Raw genomic sequence first — 17,609 nt, forward strand, 5'->3', positions numbered from 1 at the left:
CAGCCGGTTGTAAAGCACAGACATAGTACCGCGACGCAGCTGCAGGCCTAATTTATTGATAATGGCACCATTAGCCAAGATATTTTGAATTTTGTCTACGCGTACCCCCCATTGCCTCGCTCCTGCTTCCAACAAAACCGATAGAAGGTGTCTTACAGTCCAATATACAACAGGCTAACGTTGCAAAACCCTGGGAAATGGTAAACAAAAAGAAGGGTTCAGGAGCTGTTTGTAAAATTCCTTAGAAAGCAACCGCTCAAAAAAAGTGGCTGAAGGCTTAGCTTGGTTAAGCCTGGAAGATTGCGAAAGCAATACCCTTGGCTGCGCCTTGGTTCGGCTGATAGTGTGGACATATGGACACCAGCGAGCGCACTCTCTCGGTAGCGCCGCAGCAGTGGCGCGCAAGGCTTCACCTCCATTATCGATGCCGCGAGCTGGGGCACCGTCTCTCGGTCTGGCGTGATTTCACATGGTCACGTGACGCGCAGCTGTGTAAGGAGGCGCCACGACCACCGATGGGCCGAAAGTGCGGGCAGTATTGCTTTCGCAATAAAAAATTCGCGACACATTCCCCGCAGGGGCATCTGCGTCTGCAGGCATTTGGTGCGTTGAGACACCCCATACCGAGCACATGGGGCTTGGACACTCCGCGTGTAGCCGTGCGCGGCTTAGCCGTGTCTGGGGAAAGGGGGATCCTGGGGGTGGAGCCGATGGTGGTTGTTTGGACCGTTAAGGCCCCCCGGTGGAGGCAACACACCTCTTCGCCCTCGGCTTCACATAGATGGCACCTCCAGACTGACCCACCTGGAGGACATCGGCAGTCGCCTTTTCTTGTCTCTGCCTCCTCGAATCTTCGTCTTTATCTCTCACTTTTTGACCTTTCCTGTCTCCTTCTTTCATCTATTTACTTCCTTTCTCCTGGCGGCAAGGGTTCACCCTGTGTGGCTATCCAACCTTGGGTACACCATATTCGCTAATAGTGATGGCGTACCACTGGCGTCGTGCAGACTTGTATGCAAGCTCTACCGCGTCCCCTCCTTGGGCTCCGTGGTGGGCGGTCGGCGCTGTTGCCGAACGTATGCATTTTTTCGTGGAAACTTCTTTCCCCTCCCATGCTGATCGCCCTCAGAAACGAGGGTGCACCGAAAATGTCTTCAAGTTTTCGGACACCAAATATAGAATTTTCCCCGCTTCCACGTTATTCATTCTGAAAAGCCAAACAAAGCAGTGCGAACAATTTCACCATTCCTTGTCTCAAAGTCGTTGACTGAGGCTATTGGTCCAGGTTACAAGGTGTCGAGGATGGCAAGCGGTGACCTCCTCTTGGAGCTCCGAGATTTCAAACAATATGAAAAACTACAGGAACTAGTGTCATTTGGGGAGACCCATATAACAGTAACCCCGCACCGTACAATGAACACCACCCGCGGTGTTGTGTCGGATGATGACTTGCTTGAGCTGACTGAAGCGGAACTCCTGGAGAGGTTCAGCGAACAAAATGTGATCAATGTAAGAAGAATTAAGATGCGGCGAGATGGTAAAGAGATTCAGACGAAGCTCCTAATAATCACCTTTGGTTCAAGTGTCCTGTCCGAGTCAATCGAGGCCGGATACATCAAGCTCCGTGTTAGGCCTTACGTGCCAAATCCGCTTCGATGTTTCAAATGCCAGTGTTTCGGCCACAGTTTGCAGAGCTGTCGAGGCCATCAAAAATGTCCGAAATGCAGTGCCCACGAGCACACCACTGAAGCATGTTAGAACGCTCTCCACTGAGTAAACTGTGATGGGGAGCACGCCGGGTACTTGCGGTCGTGCCCCTCCTGGAAGAAGGAAAAAGAAATTGTAACGATCAAAGTAAAAGAGAATATATCATTCAAAGAGGCACGCAGGCGGTTAGCATTCCTGCCAAAGAAAAGCTCTAGCGAAGTGGCGCGTCAGGGGCCAGCGCCACAACGGCCTCCGGCGGCTGTCCGACCCACAAGCAGTGAATCGGCAGCTACGCCATCGGCCCCCGCGATGGTTGCAGCTAGCGCTGCTCCATCAACCGAGGGAAGCAGCCATCGACTCCGAAGGTGGGCGCAGCCGAGGCTGCCTCAACCTCCCAGCTCCCTTCCAGTGCTGGCAACGGCCGCCGCAGCCAAATCCCCCCGGGAGCCCCGTCGACTTCCGGGCTGGTGGGCGCAGGGCCCTTGCCCTCCAAGGCCGGACTCTTCCTGGTAGCTTTTAGCTCTCAAGAGCGCGAGTCTGGTGCCTCACAAGAGACAATGGACAGTACAGTAAGGAGCGGCGAGCATCTATGGAGCGGCGAGGCTCCCTCGAACGCTTCAGAAAGGACAATACCCCGATAACAGGGCCTCGAAAGAGGCCTGTAACCTAATCTCTGAAATCTCTGTAATTAATACTTCCGTTTCCGTACACACAGCACCTATTTACTTCAAATATGGGTACACAGATAATTCAATGGAACGTCAGAGGTCTTCTTAGAAACCTTGATGATGCGCAGGAACTCATCCACAAACACAATCCAAAAGTGCTGTGTCTACAGGAAACACACCCAAAATCGAAACACACAAATTTCCTCCTACAGTATGTTACGTTTCGCAGATATCGCGATGATGCTCTCGCACCATCGGGCAGTGTTGCCATTGTTATTCAGAAAGGCATAGTGTGTCAACATTTGCAGCTACAAACGCCCCTTGAAGCAGTGGCGGTTCGTGCTGTTCTCCCAAATAAACTTATCACTGTCTGCTCGCTCTACATACCCCCACATCACAAATTAACTAAACATGAAGTTCAGTCCTTCATAGATGAATTGCCAGAACCTTACGTTGTCCTTGGGGATTTCAATGCGCACAACTGCCTGTGGGGCGACTCTCGTATAGATGCGCGAGGTCGTCTTGTTGATCAGTTCCTTTTTTCTTCTGGTGCGTGTCTGCTGAATAAGAAGGCACCCACATATCATTCTCTCGTAAACAGAACATTTTTACCAATTGACCTCAGCCTAGTTTCCCTGTGTATACTGCCTGAACTCGAATGGGAAGTTACCAACAATCCTTACGGGAGTGGCCACTTCCCCATATTTCTAAGAACATCTAAAGAAAATGAATATCCTCCATAAGCTCCGAGGTGGAAGATAGATACAGACGACTGGGAGAAATTTCGAACTCTCACTAGGATCTCATGGGCTGATATGTCTTGTTTAGAAATTGATGCTGCTGTGTAGTATTTTTCATACTCATAATAGATGCCGCATCTAAATGCACATTGGAAGTAAATGGCTTAGCGTGTAAACGGCGTGTCCCGTGGTGGAACGAGGAATGCAGGATCGCTCGAAAGAAACAGAACAAAGCGTGGGGGTTGCTACGTGCCTCTCCCACTGCGGAGAATCCTGTTAACTTTAAGAAAGCCAAGTCCCAAGGCAGGAGAACGCCCCGACAGGCCAGAAGATAGATGGCAAAAGTTTTTATCGGGCATCAGCTCGCATACAGATGAGGCAAAAGTATGGAACAGGGTTAATATAATAAGAGGGCGGAAGACTTATTCACTCCCTTTGGTAAACACAGAAGGCGATACCCTGCAAGCTAAGGCAGACTCACTTGGGGAGAACTTTGAACGCGTGTCGAGCTCAATCGACTACTCCCAATCCTTTATTGAACCTAAAGAAATAGAAGAACGTAAGCCAATCTTACGAAAATCCAGAGGGAATGAACCGTATAACCAGCCTTTCAGTATTGCCGAGTTGAGAGCTGCATTGAACACATGCAAAAGCACTGCACCGGGACGTGACCAAGTCATGTATGACATGATCAGAAACTTACATAGTGACACACAACTTACACTTCTCACACTTTTCAAAACTATTTGGGCTGCGGGATACCTCCCATCCACACGGAAAGAAGCGATTGTGGTCCCTGTTTTTAAGCAGGGTAAAGACCCTTCCTTGGCCGCAAGTTACCACCCGATAGCTCTTACAAATCGTCTCTAAGTTTTTTGGAAAAAATGATTCATCGCATACTCATACATTTCCTTGAACTCGCCAATATGCTTGATCCCATTCAGTATGGTTTCAGAGAAGGACGATCGACAACCGATAATCTTGTGCGCATTGAAGGAAATATCCGCGATGCATTTGTTGATAAACAGTTTTTCCTATCAATATTCATCAACATGGAGAAGGCGTATGACACAGCATGGCGTTACGGCATCTTGCAAAACTTGGGAATGAGCATCCGTGGAAATATGCTAAACAATATTGAAAGCTATTTGTTAAATCGTACCTTCCGGGTAAAAGTCGGTAATGCACTGTCACGTCCTTTTACGCAGGGAACTGATGTAGCCCAGGGAGGCGTGCTCAGCTGCACTCTCTTTATCGTTGAGATGAACACACTACGTGCTTCACAGCCATGAGCCATTGTTTATTCCGTATACGTAGACGACATACAAATATGCTTCAAATCCTTCAACCTCCCAGTATGCGAGAGACAGGTACAGCAGGACCTGAACAAGGTTTCCAAGTGGGCAGACGAAAACTGATTTAAAATCAACTCCCACAAAAGCTCTTGTGTTCTTTTTACTAGAAAGAGAGGCCTGGTTCCAGATCCGTGTGTTCAACTGTGTGGACATCAAATACCTATCAACAAGGAACACCAATTTCTAGGTGTTATACTAGAATCCAAGCTTACTTTTATACAGCACATTAAATATCCTAAAGAAAAAATGTCTAAGGACAATGAACTTAAAATTCTATCCCACTTAACATGAGGTAGCGACAAGAAGTGTCCAATAAATTTTTATAAGAGCCTAATTCGATCACGATTGGACTATGGTGCCGTTGAATATAACTCTGCCGCTCCGAGCGCACTAAAGTTCCTACATCCTGTCCATCATCTAGGTATCCGCTTAGCCACTGGCGCTTTCAGAACAAGCCCGACTGAAAGCTTATACGCGGAATCAAATGAATGGCCCCTCCATCTACAGAGAACTTACATCAGCCGTACATATTTCCTCAAAACACATTCCAATCATCAACATGCATGTTTGGACACTGTTAACGAATGACATGTACTACACTTTTCGATAACCGTCCCTCTGTAAGACAGCCTTTCTCGCTTCGTGTGAGGGAGCTTAATGATGAAATGCATGTCCCACTCCTCGAGCTTCACCTAAAGCATCCAACCAAGCTGTTACCACCTTGGGAGTGGCAGCTGATATAATGTGACATGTCCTTTTTAGAAGTAACAAAACACGCACCAGAGATAGAAATCCGAATGCATACTCTAGAACTCCAGCATAAAGACTCCTGCGCAGAGTTCTACACAGACGCTTCGAAGTCAAATGACGGGGTGTCTTATGCTGCCTTCGGCCCATCCTTCTCAGAATATGGTGTACTGCATCCGGAAACAAGTATCTTCATGGACGAGGCCTACGCAGTGCTGTCTTCTGTAAATCATAAAACAACATCAAAAATTCAAAAATCAGCGACATATACAGACTAGAAGTGAGGCGTGCAGACAGGACACAAGAGTAGAGAAGTGGACAACACGAACGACACGATACGACACGACACGAACACGATAAGTTTGCATAATGAATCCTTACCAACTAGCTCAGCTTTCTGTCGTTCTAAGACATATACAGACTCCCTAAGCGTCGTGATGGCTTCGATGTCACGCTATAGACATAAAAATCCAGTACCTAATGAATTCTATACCGTCTTGTGTAAAGCGTACATATCTGACCAGCATATCATTATATGCTGGGTGCCTGGCTATAGGAGCATCGAGGGCAACACTCTGGCGGACGAGATGACCACGTCTGTCGCATCGCAAGCCGTTAACCCTACCGCTGAGGTGCCTGTCACAGATCTGAGGCCTTTCTTGCGAAAGAGGCTGCAGGAACACTGGCAATGCATGTGGGACACGGAAACGGATAGTAAGCTCCACCTAATAAAGCCACAGGTAGGACCCCGGCCCTCTACTACAAAATCGCGCCCAGCAGATGTCCTATTCTGTCGTCTCAGAATAGGACACACATTTGGCACACATAATTTTCTACTTACTGGAAGAGAGCCACCACCTGTGGTAGATGCGGGGAGAGGCTGACCGTATTCCACGTCCTCCTGGAGTGCCGGGAAGCCGAATCTGAGAAAAAGAGACATTTTCCTTTAGCATACCGGCAGTAAATTCTTCTTCATCCTGCAATATTTCTCGGTCCAGACCCGCTTTTTAATACAGACACAGTCCTGGGTTTCCTCAGAGATGTGGTCTTACATGTCATTAGTCCTATACATTCGTAGCGCTTCCTCTCTTTAGAAGATGCCGCTGGGATAGCTGTACTGTACAGCACCTGCCTCCAGGCCCTTGTGTTTCAAGGGCTTTGGTGAGGCAGTTGTGCTGTAGGTAATTTTTGCATCCTGCATGTTCCTTATCTAATATCATTCTCCCGCATTGCAGTGTAAGGCTCACAGTACTCGTCATTAGACATCACCATAATCTGATAGCATGTAGATTTTACGCACTTTACAGCGACTATTTTAGGCCCCTTTACAGCCAAGTCACATCTTCTTCACAAAACTCATCATTGCACCAAGAAATCACTAACACTGTGTTGGCGCTCTTTGGCCATACCTGGCCCTGCCGCCAGTAAAATCCATAGATTAATTCATTCATTCATTCATTCGCGACAGATTGTACTAACCATGCGTCCAATTTACACAACAAAGCTAGTGTAATGCATAGTTTTCTCGGGACATTCGGGAACGTAGCTGGCAATGGCAGCGTGATACCTGCCGTAACGTGTTTAAAATATTTCCTGCAAAAGTTGTATTTCTCGAATAGGCATTTAAAATCCCACGCGATTTCGCATATAGGTCTGCTCGTCGTTGCTAACTTTCAATTTAGTCGCACATGTAGTTTCATATCAACGGGCTAAAATTTGCGCCACTCGTCACACACTAAAAATTCTCCCGGGAATTTCGACACGTAACTTGTTTTCAATACCAAAATTAGCACACATATTTCGGCATAATGACCCTCATAATAAATCATACATAAGTGGGCATAATAGTGAATAAAATGTCATAATTCACCACAGGTCAACGAAAACTTGCCCGGTATTTTCACACGATGTACAGTGATTGTGCCTTGCCTAGTTCGCCAAGAACTACCAATAAACCGACATCAAACCTTGCATCAGACATGAAAATCAGTAAAATGTTCGCACTTTTTTCCTGGAATTTGAAGTCTGTCTCATGCATTTGTGTTAGCACATTAGTAATAGATCAAATAATGACATCATGACACTCTGAACCGCTTGAATAGGTAACTTTGCACAAAGATTGCAACCAAAGGCTGTAGTGGCGAAATGCTTACTTCACGTACGACATGCTTCCTACTTCAATGAAAACAATAACGTGTCTTGTATACTTCACGAAATATACTATGGAACATGTTATATATTTACAACGCTACCCGTATAATGTGTAAGAATTGGCAGAAGAGTATTCGATAAATATTTTCAACGCTTCTAATTAACCTGGACAATTCAATCTTTCGGTACTCGTCACCCATAGAAGGGCCTCATTTCCTATACATACAACATATTTGACATTCAGAGACCTGCCATAGCGGAGCAAAGTCTTTTTGAGCATTTCACATACTACTGCTAAATGGCTAAAAACCCAGTTTTTACGGTTTTCATTAAACCCTTTACCAACACGCGTTTCAAAAGTTACCTCCTGATGCCTCCCACTATTCGGCTCATTTTCACATACCAGATTTCGCGAAAGGTTTTATTTTTTTAAATAAAGAAACACCATGAAGGTTTGTGTGCTACATACAACTAGCATAAAACTAGCTTCCAAAGAACGCTAGACAACTCTACCTTGAACCAAGTTTCCTGGGAATGGGCGCCATGTCACGCCCGATGTGTGTCAAAACTATCTTTCTTGGTCTGATTACACGCTCTGCAGATAATTACAGAGCTCTCCTTGTTTCGTTTACGTTTCTTTCGTGCCAACTTTCCATGCAATTTTCAACGAAGTAGTAGGTAACAGTTTTCTTTGTTTAAAAATAGAGACAACTTATAGCTAATGCCTAAACAAAGCTCAAAGCGTGTTCAAAAATTGAGGCTTTAACCGCAAATTGCGTATGCAATGTATCCGTGGCACGCAAACTTTGTTTTAGAATAAGCCAGATTTTACCTTGTGGTCCTCGGAGACTGTAAACACCAACTAAGTCCCAATTGGTAAAAATGACGGGCACATCATGGCCGATGTCCTCGAAAAATAAGGTGCGTCTGGGTGAATTTTGTATAATTTGTTTATCCAGTGGCAGAAGAGGAATATGCGATGAACATTTTTAAGTTTCATGGAATAACATAACAATGTTTGTTGCAGACAACCTAGTTCTGGTCCTCCAACTTGATTGTTCAGAGAGGCGGATAATAATTTCAAGAGAAACCGAAATAGGCATTCAAATAATTACCAAAATTTGATAATTAATATCCTTACTATTACTTTTTAGGCGATTGGTAAAAGATACGTAACACTTAATAATAATTTCCCCCTTTGCTGGCAAGGGGTCACACAGACAGTCATATAGGGGCAACGATTTAGAGTGGGTTAACTAAATACAGCTGACTGAAATATTCATTGAAACGACTCAAACCACAGCTTCGGTGGAAATCAAGCTGTGACTGTGCAGTGTCAGACAAGTGACCGGTCTCTTCTTTCTCCCTCGCTCTTCGCGGGCTCTTGCAAGGTAATGCCAGAATTAGGCACCTGAAGGATTTCCTAGGAAATGATCCAATAACATTATCTCGAAGCTTCAATTCGTACTAATATGAACCGTACTTCTGACTTGTTTCTGTGTGTGCTTGCCCTTCCTACTATTTTCGTTGAATGAAGCCACAAAGTGCTCTTGCGTTTCTTCAGAGACGCGAACTCTTGAGACTGCTATGAACAAACCTAACAATGAGCACGTGAGTGCGCCTAGCTAGCTCCATGAGCAGTGTGAAATTATGGTATTTTCACCTTGAACGCTCCTTTTTAAGCTTTCCAGTGAAGGGTTTTTGAACGGGATCAGCCTGGTTAACATTCCATACCTTACTCGCATCACCTTTCCCTCTTTCTTGCTGCATTACGATGCCAGAATTTCTCAATCGTTCTCTCCCCTACAAGTCCGCATAGCACTGACGCAAGTTGGGCATAAAATTGCATATAAAAGAAAAGGCGCGCCTCGTCTCAGCTAGCTTCGTAAATCTCTTGTGCGCAGCTTCTTTTCTGCTACTACCACTGCTCTTTAAGCTACAAATGATAGCTTTTGTTAGCGTTTAATTCTTTTCTCACTTTTTTTCAACGCATCTCGGAACCTGCTGAAATAGGGACCAGACAATTGGCATGCCAGGGCAGTGGTGAAACTCCTTGAGAGTACAGCGCATTTGCGACGACTCGTTGTGCCATTCGAGTTTATCTCCGAAGAGGTGTGTTCCATTCTGCAAGCAGCTCAACGGTGCGAATCACTAAAGGAGCTGCACTTTCCTGTTCTTTTCACGCCTGGCTTGGAGGTCGTATTCATGGCATTGAATGTTTCACCCCTCGTGGAGAAGCTCAGAGTAGGAACGTAAGTATATCTTGCCAAAAATTTTCTCGCATTTAAATATTATCGCAGGGACCTGCTACAACTCCTGTGCTCAGAAGGATTGTTCTACTGAGCACAGGGGTTGCAGGTTGGGTTCTCGACTATTGCGGCGCCTTTCTACGTGAGCTAAATGCAAGAACGCTTGTGTGCTTAGGTGCAGCGAAGAGAATGCACACCAGATGGTCAAAATTTTTACCAAGGACTGCATTACATTGTCAGTCACAGTTCGAGTGCTGCTTTGGTCTGTAAAGTCCATAGAACAATTGACAAGCGCACCAAATGGTGCTGTAGAAAGGCGGAAAGATCACCCTTAATAATGTGTTGTGTGTTTATTCGAAGGAATATAACCATGGTGTAAAATTAATTGGATAGGGCAATTTGGCAAATAGATAACCCGCATGTTCACACTTGAGCCTGATCACCTATAACTGGGTTTATATTCACTTTCTTTATATACTGTCTCACCTAAAGCGCAATAAGAACATTACAATGGTGGTTGCAGGGTAACAGACATGGCAAACTATGCACTATAGCAGTATTCATCCAAAAAATAATGCAGCAAGACAAGAGCAAAAACCGAGAAATAGCTATTAACATTTCTAAGATGACAAGAGGTGAGCACAGAGGAAATCATGAAAAGGAAGAGACGTGTGCTCTAAATGCGCGTACCACTCTCGAGGCACTCTAATATAAAACGAAAGCGTCTTACGAGCATCAGTATAACGAAAATGGCACCGCAAAGCTGAAGGACACTATTATTGTGTATGCAGCATTCTCGTAAAAATCGCAGAAAAAGTGCAATCGGAAAAAAGTGATATTAAAAAAACCAAATAAACCTAAACGGCCGCTGAAAAATCTTCATTTTAAGTTATGCCAATGAAATTTGCAGGCTGGTAGAATGATTCGTCAATGATTTCGAGAATAAAACGGGATTGTCGAAAGATTTGTTTGGCATAAATATTTCCTCCTTACGCTCATGAAGTGTTGTTCTGATGATAAAATTCGGCTTGGAAAATTGTTTATTTCGATGTATTCATGCTGCGACACAAAAGATGATACGGAAATATTTAAGGCGCAAAAGTTCTCCTTTTCAGAAAGATTCGATCCTAATTTTTATTTTTAGAAATGTTGGCAAGAAATGCTAACATTTTTTGATGGTGATCTTAAACTTCGCTGTTTCATTCCGCCCAACGATGTCAATGTCTTGTACTAGAAACGCTCTGGCCGAACGTGATTCTGCTACTGGCAAAGGGAAAGCCGATATGCGTAATCCGTGCGGACTCTCAGAAGGTTTTCATTGAGACTATGTTTGCCTGATAGGCCACTAAAGCGGTACCGAAAATCTGACAGCCCAAACAAGCGAAAAAAAAAACGATGGAGGCTTGTTTTTCTAATGCAATGTTTACTGAAAAAAAATTTTCAACGCAGCAGCAGGCTGTCATTGGAACGTGAGAGTTGTGAAACTCAACTCAAGACGACGAGCGATATGCTCGCTTCGGAACACTCGTCTGCAATTTTAAGTCTGTTTTAGCAAGTGTAGAGCTCATTTTTACTCTTTGCGCCACTCTGTCATCGAATGCCGGTTTGGGGGACCCCGTCCTGCGAGAGAAGCACAGCAAGCGGCTCACGAAGCGCACCGGAGCGAAGCAGCGCGGCGAGCCTCAACCATCGGCCGTCCTCAACCGTCGACAGCTATGGTGGCATTCATCGCAAGCAATCAGCTATAAGGTCAGCGTGTTCCTTGTGTAGACCACATAGAAGATGAGCAATCAACGAAAAGGCTACGTGAAGGTGAGATCGACAAAAGGGAATCTACAGGAGACAACTAAGCGATCAACCAGAAAGCTTTCGCTGTTGTCTCTTACAAAAAAAGAAAAGAGCCGCAGGTGTTCCTGCTATATTCAAGCCAACTCAGCCTGACAGCAGCTAGGAAAGTTAACCCAAATCTTCTGGCTTCTGCGGTTGTGAGAACAGCCGAAGAAAAGACACTCAGCCATCGTCTCTACAAGGATGGCAGTCTCATGGTGACAGTGTCTACACTTCCTTCACCCAATCACCTCATCACAGTGACATACCTATCGGGTATTCCTGTAGAAGCTCGAGTTCCATACTCCTACTTTGCCACGTACGGGAGGATAGAGGACGTTCCTGTTGAGTACTCGGATTACGACCTGAAGGAGTATTTGCGCGAACAAGGAGCCATATCTGCAAAAAGGCAAGTTTTGTACGTCCATAACGAAGATGTCACAGGAACGGAAACCCGAAGACACTCGATCATCCTGGGATTCTCTGAGGACACCCCTTTACCAAACCGTGTGTCGCTTGGATTCTGCAGTTATACCATGATCGAATACATGGGGTCTGCTACTCAATGTTTCAGATGTCAATGACATGGGCATATAGTGAAATATTTTAAAGGCCCCATCCGCTGCAAGATAAGCGCTGGTGCACATACGCATAAGGAGTGTTATGTCACGTTCCCAGCCCCAGTGCGCAAAGTGTGGAGCCGAGCATGCTGCATCATACGGAGGATGCCCTAAAAAGAAATAGGCCACTCTTTCGTGGACAATGGAGCAAATTCAAGGAAAAGTGCGGAAATGACGAGAACCACCACCCAATCAGGATGTGATATATACCTCTACAAACCAAAAGCAACATGACACGGTGCAGCGCACTGACACGCCTTTGAAAACGTCCTTCACCTCAGTCATGAGAGAAAACCAGCAAAGGCCTTCAACTGCAAAGAGTCAATCAAAGCCCTCAAGTGATATAACCTCTGGGCCACAACAAGTGTCCCCAAAGTCGCAGCAGACGAACAGGAACCACCAAGGAAAGCTGTTAGATGGTAGCACTGTAAACTTGATATCAAGTATGCTGAGTCCCATGATGTTCGCAGCAATCAAGCCTGCAAGCCTATCGTTTAAAAGCATCCCTGAGGTAAAGGCCGTCCTGGCATTGGAACCGCTGGTGTCGCCTTCTTTATTGGCGCAACCCCGTGGTTTTTCGCAGTAGCAACAATGGCTTCGCCTACAATCGTCTCACAAGTGGTGTCCACCAACAAACCCTTCCGCACACGTACTATATTCCAGTGGAACGCTCGCGGCTTGTGCTCAAAGTTAGCAGACTTTAAGCATCTGGCACGAGTGTACCGATTCCCTTTTATGGTCATTTCCGAGTCTCGCGTTGACGAGCAGTTTAGGATAAAGGTTATTTTTTTCATCATCCAAGGCGACAAAACGGAATGAGGTGACTGCTCGTTGGATTTCGCAACGACATGCCTGCCTCTGCGATTGAATTCAACACCAATGAATATATCTGCTCAACCACAGTGATTGCATCCAATGTGTTTACCCTGATCGGCGTCTACTTGGAACCAGGATCACCTTTCAACGTGACAAGATTGGAAATGTTTTTGTTGACGAACAATCTCCACACATTGTGGCGATTTTAACGCACATACCGATATCTGGGCAGTTCACGTACATGTGCTCGGGGTGCTAAGCAGGCCAAGCTTCTTGCAAAATACGATATAGAGCCCTTGAACGATGGCAGCATAACATAATTGAAAAATCCGAAGACTGTTAGCTCCATTGACGTCACATTCACGTCAAGTCAAGTAGCCCCTATCTTCGAATGGTGTACAGATTTCGAGACTCTAGGTAGTGATCACTTACCGATCCTAATCTCTGCCCTTCATTTTCGGACGTCGCCCAGAGAAGTGAAACTGAAGTCGTTAGACTGGGAAGCTTACACAGCAGCCGTAGATAAAGTTATCACAGCCTCGACTACGAATGCAGAAGAATTACCGGTAATAGCTCATTGGTTCAAACAAAGTACCTGCTCTGTCACTAAGTATTATAATGTACCAACTAACGATGACGAACTCGAAAGATTATGCGCCACTCGAAGGCGTATCCAGCTTTTCTGGACACGAGGTCTTAGTTCGCGTTAGTGCCACTTAGTGACGTACTGACCTTAAACTTTTCAATCTTCCCGCGGTGACGCGTGATGACGTCAACAGAACAAAAAAAATACGAATAACTGTTCCTGCGCATTGAAATTCACTACAATGCTTGTCCCGCCGGCGTTATCTGTGTTCTTGAGAAAGCGTAGCCACTCGTCACCTTGAAATGAGTTATCATCCTAAGAGCGTTTAGTCGCGACGAGCGACGATTGATTCTGGGCTTTCATACGGTTCTTTTTTTTTTTCTTATCGTTTTTTATACTAAGGAGTGAACAAGTTAGGGTAATCTTCGGAAGTACCCCACAGCAGAGTTTCTTCAGCCGGCGCAAATCCTTAACGTCCGAACATCGCTTTCGTTAAGGTGCACCCAATTATTTCCCTCGCGACTTTGCTGTCCGCACTAAAGGCTACCGCAGCAGCTCCAAATCGAGATGAGCATAACTAAAAAATTGGATCATGGATAAGTTGGTTTTGCACCTTGAGGCAAAAGGCACTACACAAGAATTGTGCACACTGTCTTTTTGTTGTCGTCCGTTAACATTCTATGGCCGAAGCTGCTCTCTATATTACGTCCCACTATGTTGTCACCGGGCCAGGTGCACCTTTGGGGATTACATATGCACCACTTCCAGTTAGTTGTGAAAGCACTGTCCCGTCACGGTTATACGCGGGCATGAAAGCAGACCATTATTTAAGATTATTGCGCAGTAATATATGAAGGATTTGTCTGTTCTCCATATTGTCTACCATTTTTCCGTTCCGCCTACATGAGATAGCCGCAATGTAGACTAGCAGATATCGGACGCCAAAATGGCTACCCACACGCTGAATGTCCTCGCGCAGAACTGTTGACACTTGTGTGCAAGAGTTGTGCGGCTCCCAAGGCCATTCTTAAGGAATGATAAATAATAAATTAGGGGGTTTCACGTACTAAAATCAGTATCAGATTATGAAGCACGCGATAGAAGGGGATTCCGTTATAATTTGGACCAGCTGGTGTTCATTAACGTGCACCTAAATCTAAGTTCACGGGTGTTTTCGCATTTCGCCCCCATCACAATACGGACGCCACGGCTAAGATTCGATCTCGCGACCTGGTGCTTAGGAGCCCAACACTACATCCACTAAGCAACTACGGTGGTTATGAATGTTGGCAGTTCGAGGAAGGCGACAGTCCGCACGTGAAACAACTTCTTTGCATCGTCGTGGCATGAGATCGGTACGAACCGTCGAAGAATGACCATAGAGTGCATTGTATTTATTGTGATGGAACCCACGCCCAAAATTTCATACCCGAATCACCCTGTAAAGACTGACGACTAGGCATCTAGCTGATCTGTGCAGTAGCCTGACAGTTTCCGGGCGCTGGCGTCGGCCACAGGAACTAATTGACCTCCCTACAACACTTGCCGATATTCTCGCCTTACTTCGCACCATCGGGTTTCGGCTGAACTCCATCAACAGTAAATTTATTTGTACAGAAATTTGGCTGCCAACTTTATGTTTATTTTATCTTCAAGTCATGTTATATATTTAAGCTAGTACTGTCCTGAGATTTCCAGCGGATTCACCTTTCCCAAAATGCCGGCAGTTTTGTAGGTCTCTGGTCATATTTTAGGGGATTTTTAATGAACGTTGAAACCATTGCACGGCCCCCTGAGCATGCTGCTCAAAAAGGCATTCTAGTTTGCTGAGGTCTTGTGCAAGCTTCTGTCTTCTTGCCATGCAACATCATCCTGATTTCCCCGTCACTTATATCCCGTTTCGACGAGCACGATCCCACGGAAGTTCGCAATGACGTATTGGCCACGGGATTGAAGCCGTTCTACCGTGGACAGGACAGTCGCTTTTGCTCACTGCGAACGAAAATAGTGTTACAATGAGAGCCAATAATAAGTACAAAAATTAACAGCCTAAAAAATATGCGGATCCCACGCACTGCGGGAATCAAAGTAAGCGAAGCGTTTGTCTTTGCTTTTATTGACGACGCTTAGCGGCAAAGCTGACTGTGAATGTATAATTTCTTCAGCGTTTAGTGCAATACGAAAGTAGCGAGTTAATGACACATGTTACCTTGCGTGCACCACTGCCTTTTGTCTGCGTTGTACACAACATACAGCGAGACGTGTTTGCTTGAGGTGTTGTTGTGTGCCATTGTTTATAACTTATCAAAAGGTTGAGCATTGTCACTGCTTCACATGGCACATCGCATCGCGGCAGACGTGTTGGCAAAACTATAAGGCTCTACGTGCTAAAACCATAATAAGAAAATGGGGCATGCCGTAGTGGCGGACTCCCGATTAATTTTCACATCCTGGTGTTCTTTAACGTGCACCTAAATTTAAGTGCACGACTGTTTTAGTATTTGGCCCCCTTCGAACTCCACCTACCGCTGTAGGGATTGAAACCACGACGTCGAGCAATACCATAGCCACACATCTACCGCGGCGCGCAGAGAAGCGTTCTTTTGACGTACGGCCGCTGCCTTAGTGGCGCATATACGCTACGCGGATTTAATATGGCTTTGCAAGTGCACACCCTGCGTCAATAGTCCACTTGACGAATTAGCATGGTGTTTGGTTTTGAAAATTGGCAGAAACGTACCGTACCGTACCTTCCATTTGGCCCGCAACAGCTCAGTCTATAGTAGCAGCGTTTTCTTATCTTTGTTTCCATAACCTAACCTTTTCTCTGTCATGACCTTCCCTCCTGTATGGGAACTTCGAGTGAAGAGTGGCAAGGCTGTTATTCACTCGTTTCTCGATTGCTCCGGTTTCGCCCATTCTCTGCCTCATCTCTTGCTCCCTCTGTACCATTCTATTTACCTCTCCTCGGGACTTGCACGTTAGTAGAGCAGTAAGCACTGCAGTTTCGGCAATGCTTTTGCGGGAGGTTGCAGATAATTACACCTGTAAAGAGGCTAATGTAAGGACGCCCAGCGAGCTCCAGAGAGCACTGTGCAGAAGTCACACGATGAAATACGCGAATGGTCTATCCAGTTTACTACAGACCTACAAGATTTCTTTTCATTATGTTCATTGTTTGCATCATCCACAGGTATACGGTGGGGTCACTTCCTTTTTACTGCACTGTAATATTTAGTGAACTTGGGTTTCGAATTATATTCTCGTATAATGTTGTATTCTTGCTATCATTGCCATGCGTAATCTACACAGAGTACTCGGGCACCCTCTGATGCTTTCACTTTTTGCTTGATTACGCCCGCCATTTCAATGCAAATAAACATAGCTTGAACTCATTTTCTCAGAGAGAAACGCTTCATAAAACGCGGCCGTCACGCTGAACAAAATCAACAAGTGCCGTAGTGCTCGATTTTAGGATGTCCCTGTTCGGGAGCTTTTTTTTTAAAGATATGATCTTGTACCGTAGAAACGTCCCTCGGACGTCTCTGATGCGCTCGTTTTATTCTCAAGCACCCAGTGCAAACTCTCATCGCCGTAACTCCGTGACGTCCTGGTGGCAGGCAACCATGGTGTGTCGCGCAAGTATGACCACGCTGATTCATTTGCGTTCGCATCTAAGATTTAGCTTGGAAAGCCGTCCATCTACCCTGATTGTCTTCTTCAATCTCTTCATACACCACACGAGCACACTCAATAATCTGATTTTCAACTACCTCCGGCGTTTTCCCCTTTTCGTTTTCGCAAAGTGTGTGTCTAACACTCTTGTTACCAAATACGCCCAACGGTATGCCAGCACTCAAGCCTTTCTGGTGACATGAGCAACTGAAGTCGCAGGCTTTCTTCAACACGGCGCTGATGTTGAATGACTATCCTCAACTGCTCGCGTACTTCGCCTCACCGCTTTCTCTTCAGTGTCATCTCTTAAAATACTCGGTCGTGCTTCACAAAATACAAACATGCAACGACCTTAATTAAGTATCAATTACACGCTAGTTGTCATCCTGTTGATGTACATTCCCTCTAATTACCGGGATAGGAGTGCTACCCTGCCTTTGGGGACATTATCGGACTACAGCCTCGTTC

General features: G+C 45.5%; 1 protein-coding gene across 4 annotated transcripts in view; it reads left to right on the forward strand.

Annotated features, from left to right (window-relative positions):
• Nucleotides 1-17,609, forward strand: part of LOC135905312 (uncharacterized) — a 112,207-nt gene that overhangs the window by 52,117 nt on the left and 42,481 nt on the right. For all 4 annotated transcript variants that reach the window (XM_065436335.2, XM_065436336.2, XM_065436338.2 and 1 more), the window contains one exon: nt 9,382-9,620. In XM_065436335.2, the coding sequence (XP_065292407.1) occupies nt 9,382-9,620 (239 nt within the window). The remainder of the gene's footprint in view (nt 1-9,381; nt 9,621-17,609) is intronic.

This window comes from Dermacentor albipictus, chromosome 3 (genome assembly GCF_038994185.2).
Source record: "Dermacentor albipictus isolate Rhodes 1998 colony chromosome 3, USDA_Dalb.pri_finalv2, whole genome shotgun sequence".
NCBI classification, from domain to species: domain Eukaryota; kingdom Metazoa; phylum Arthropoda; class Arachnida; order Ixodida; family Ixodidae; genus Dermacentor; species Dermacentor albipictus.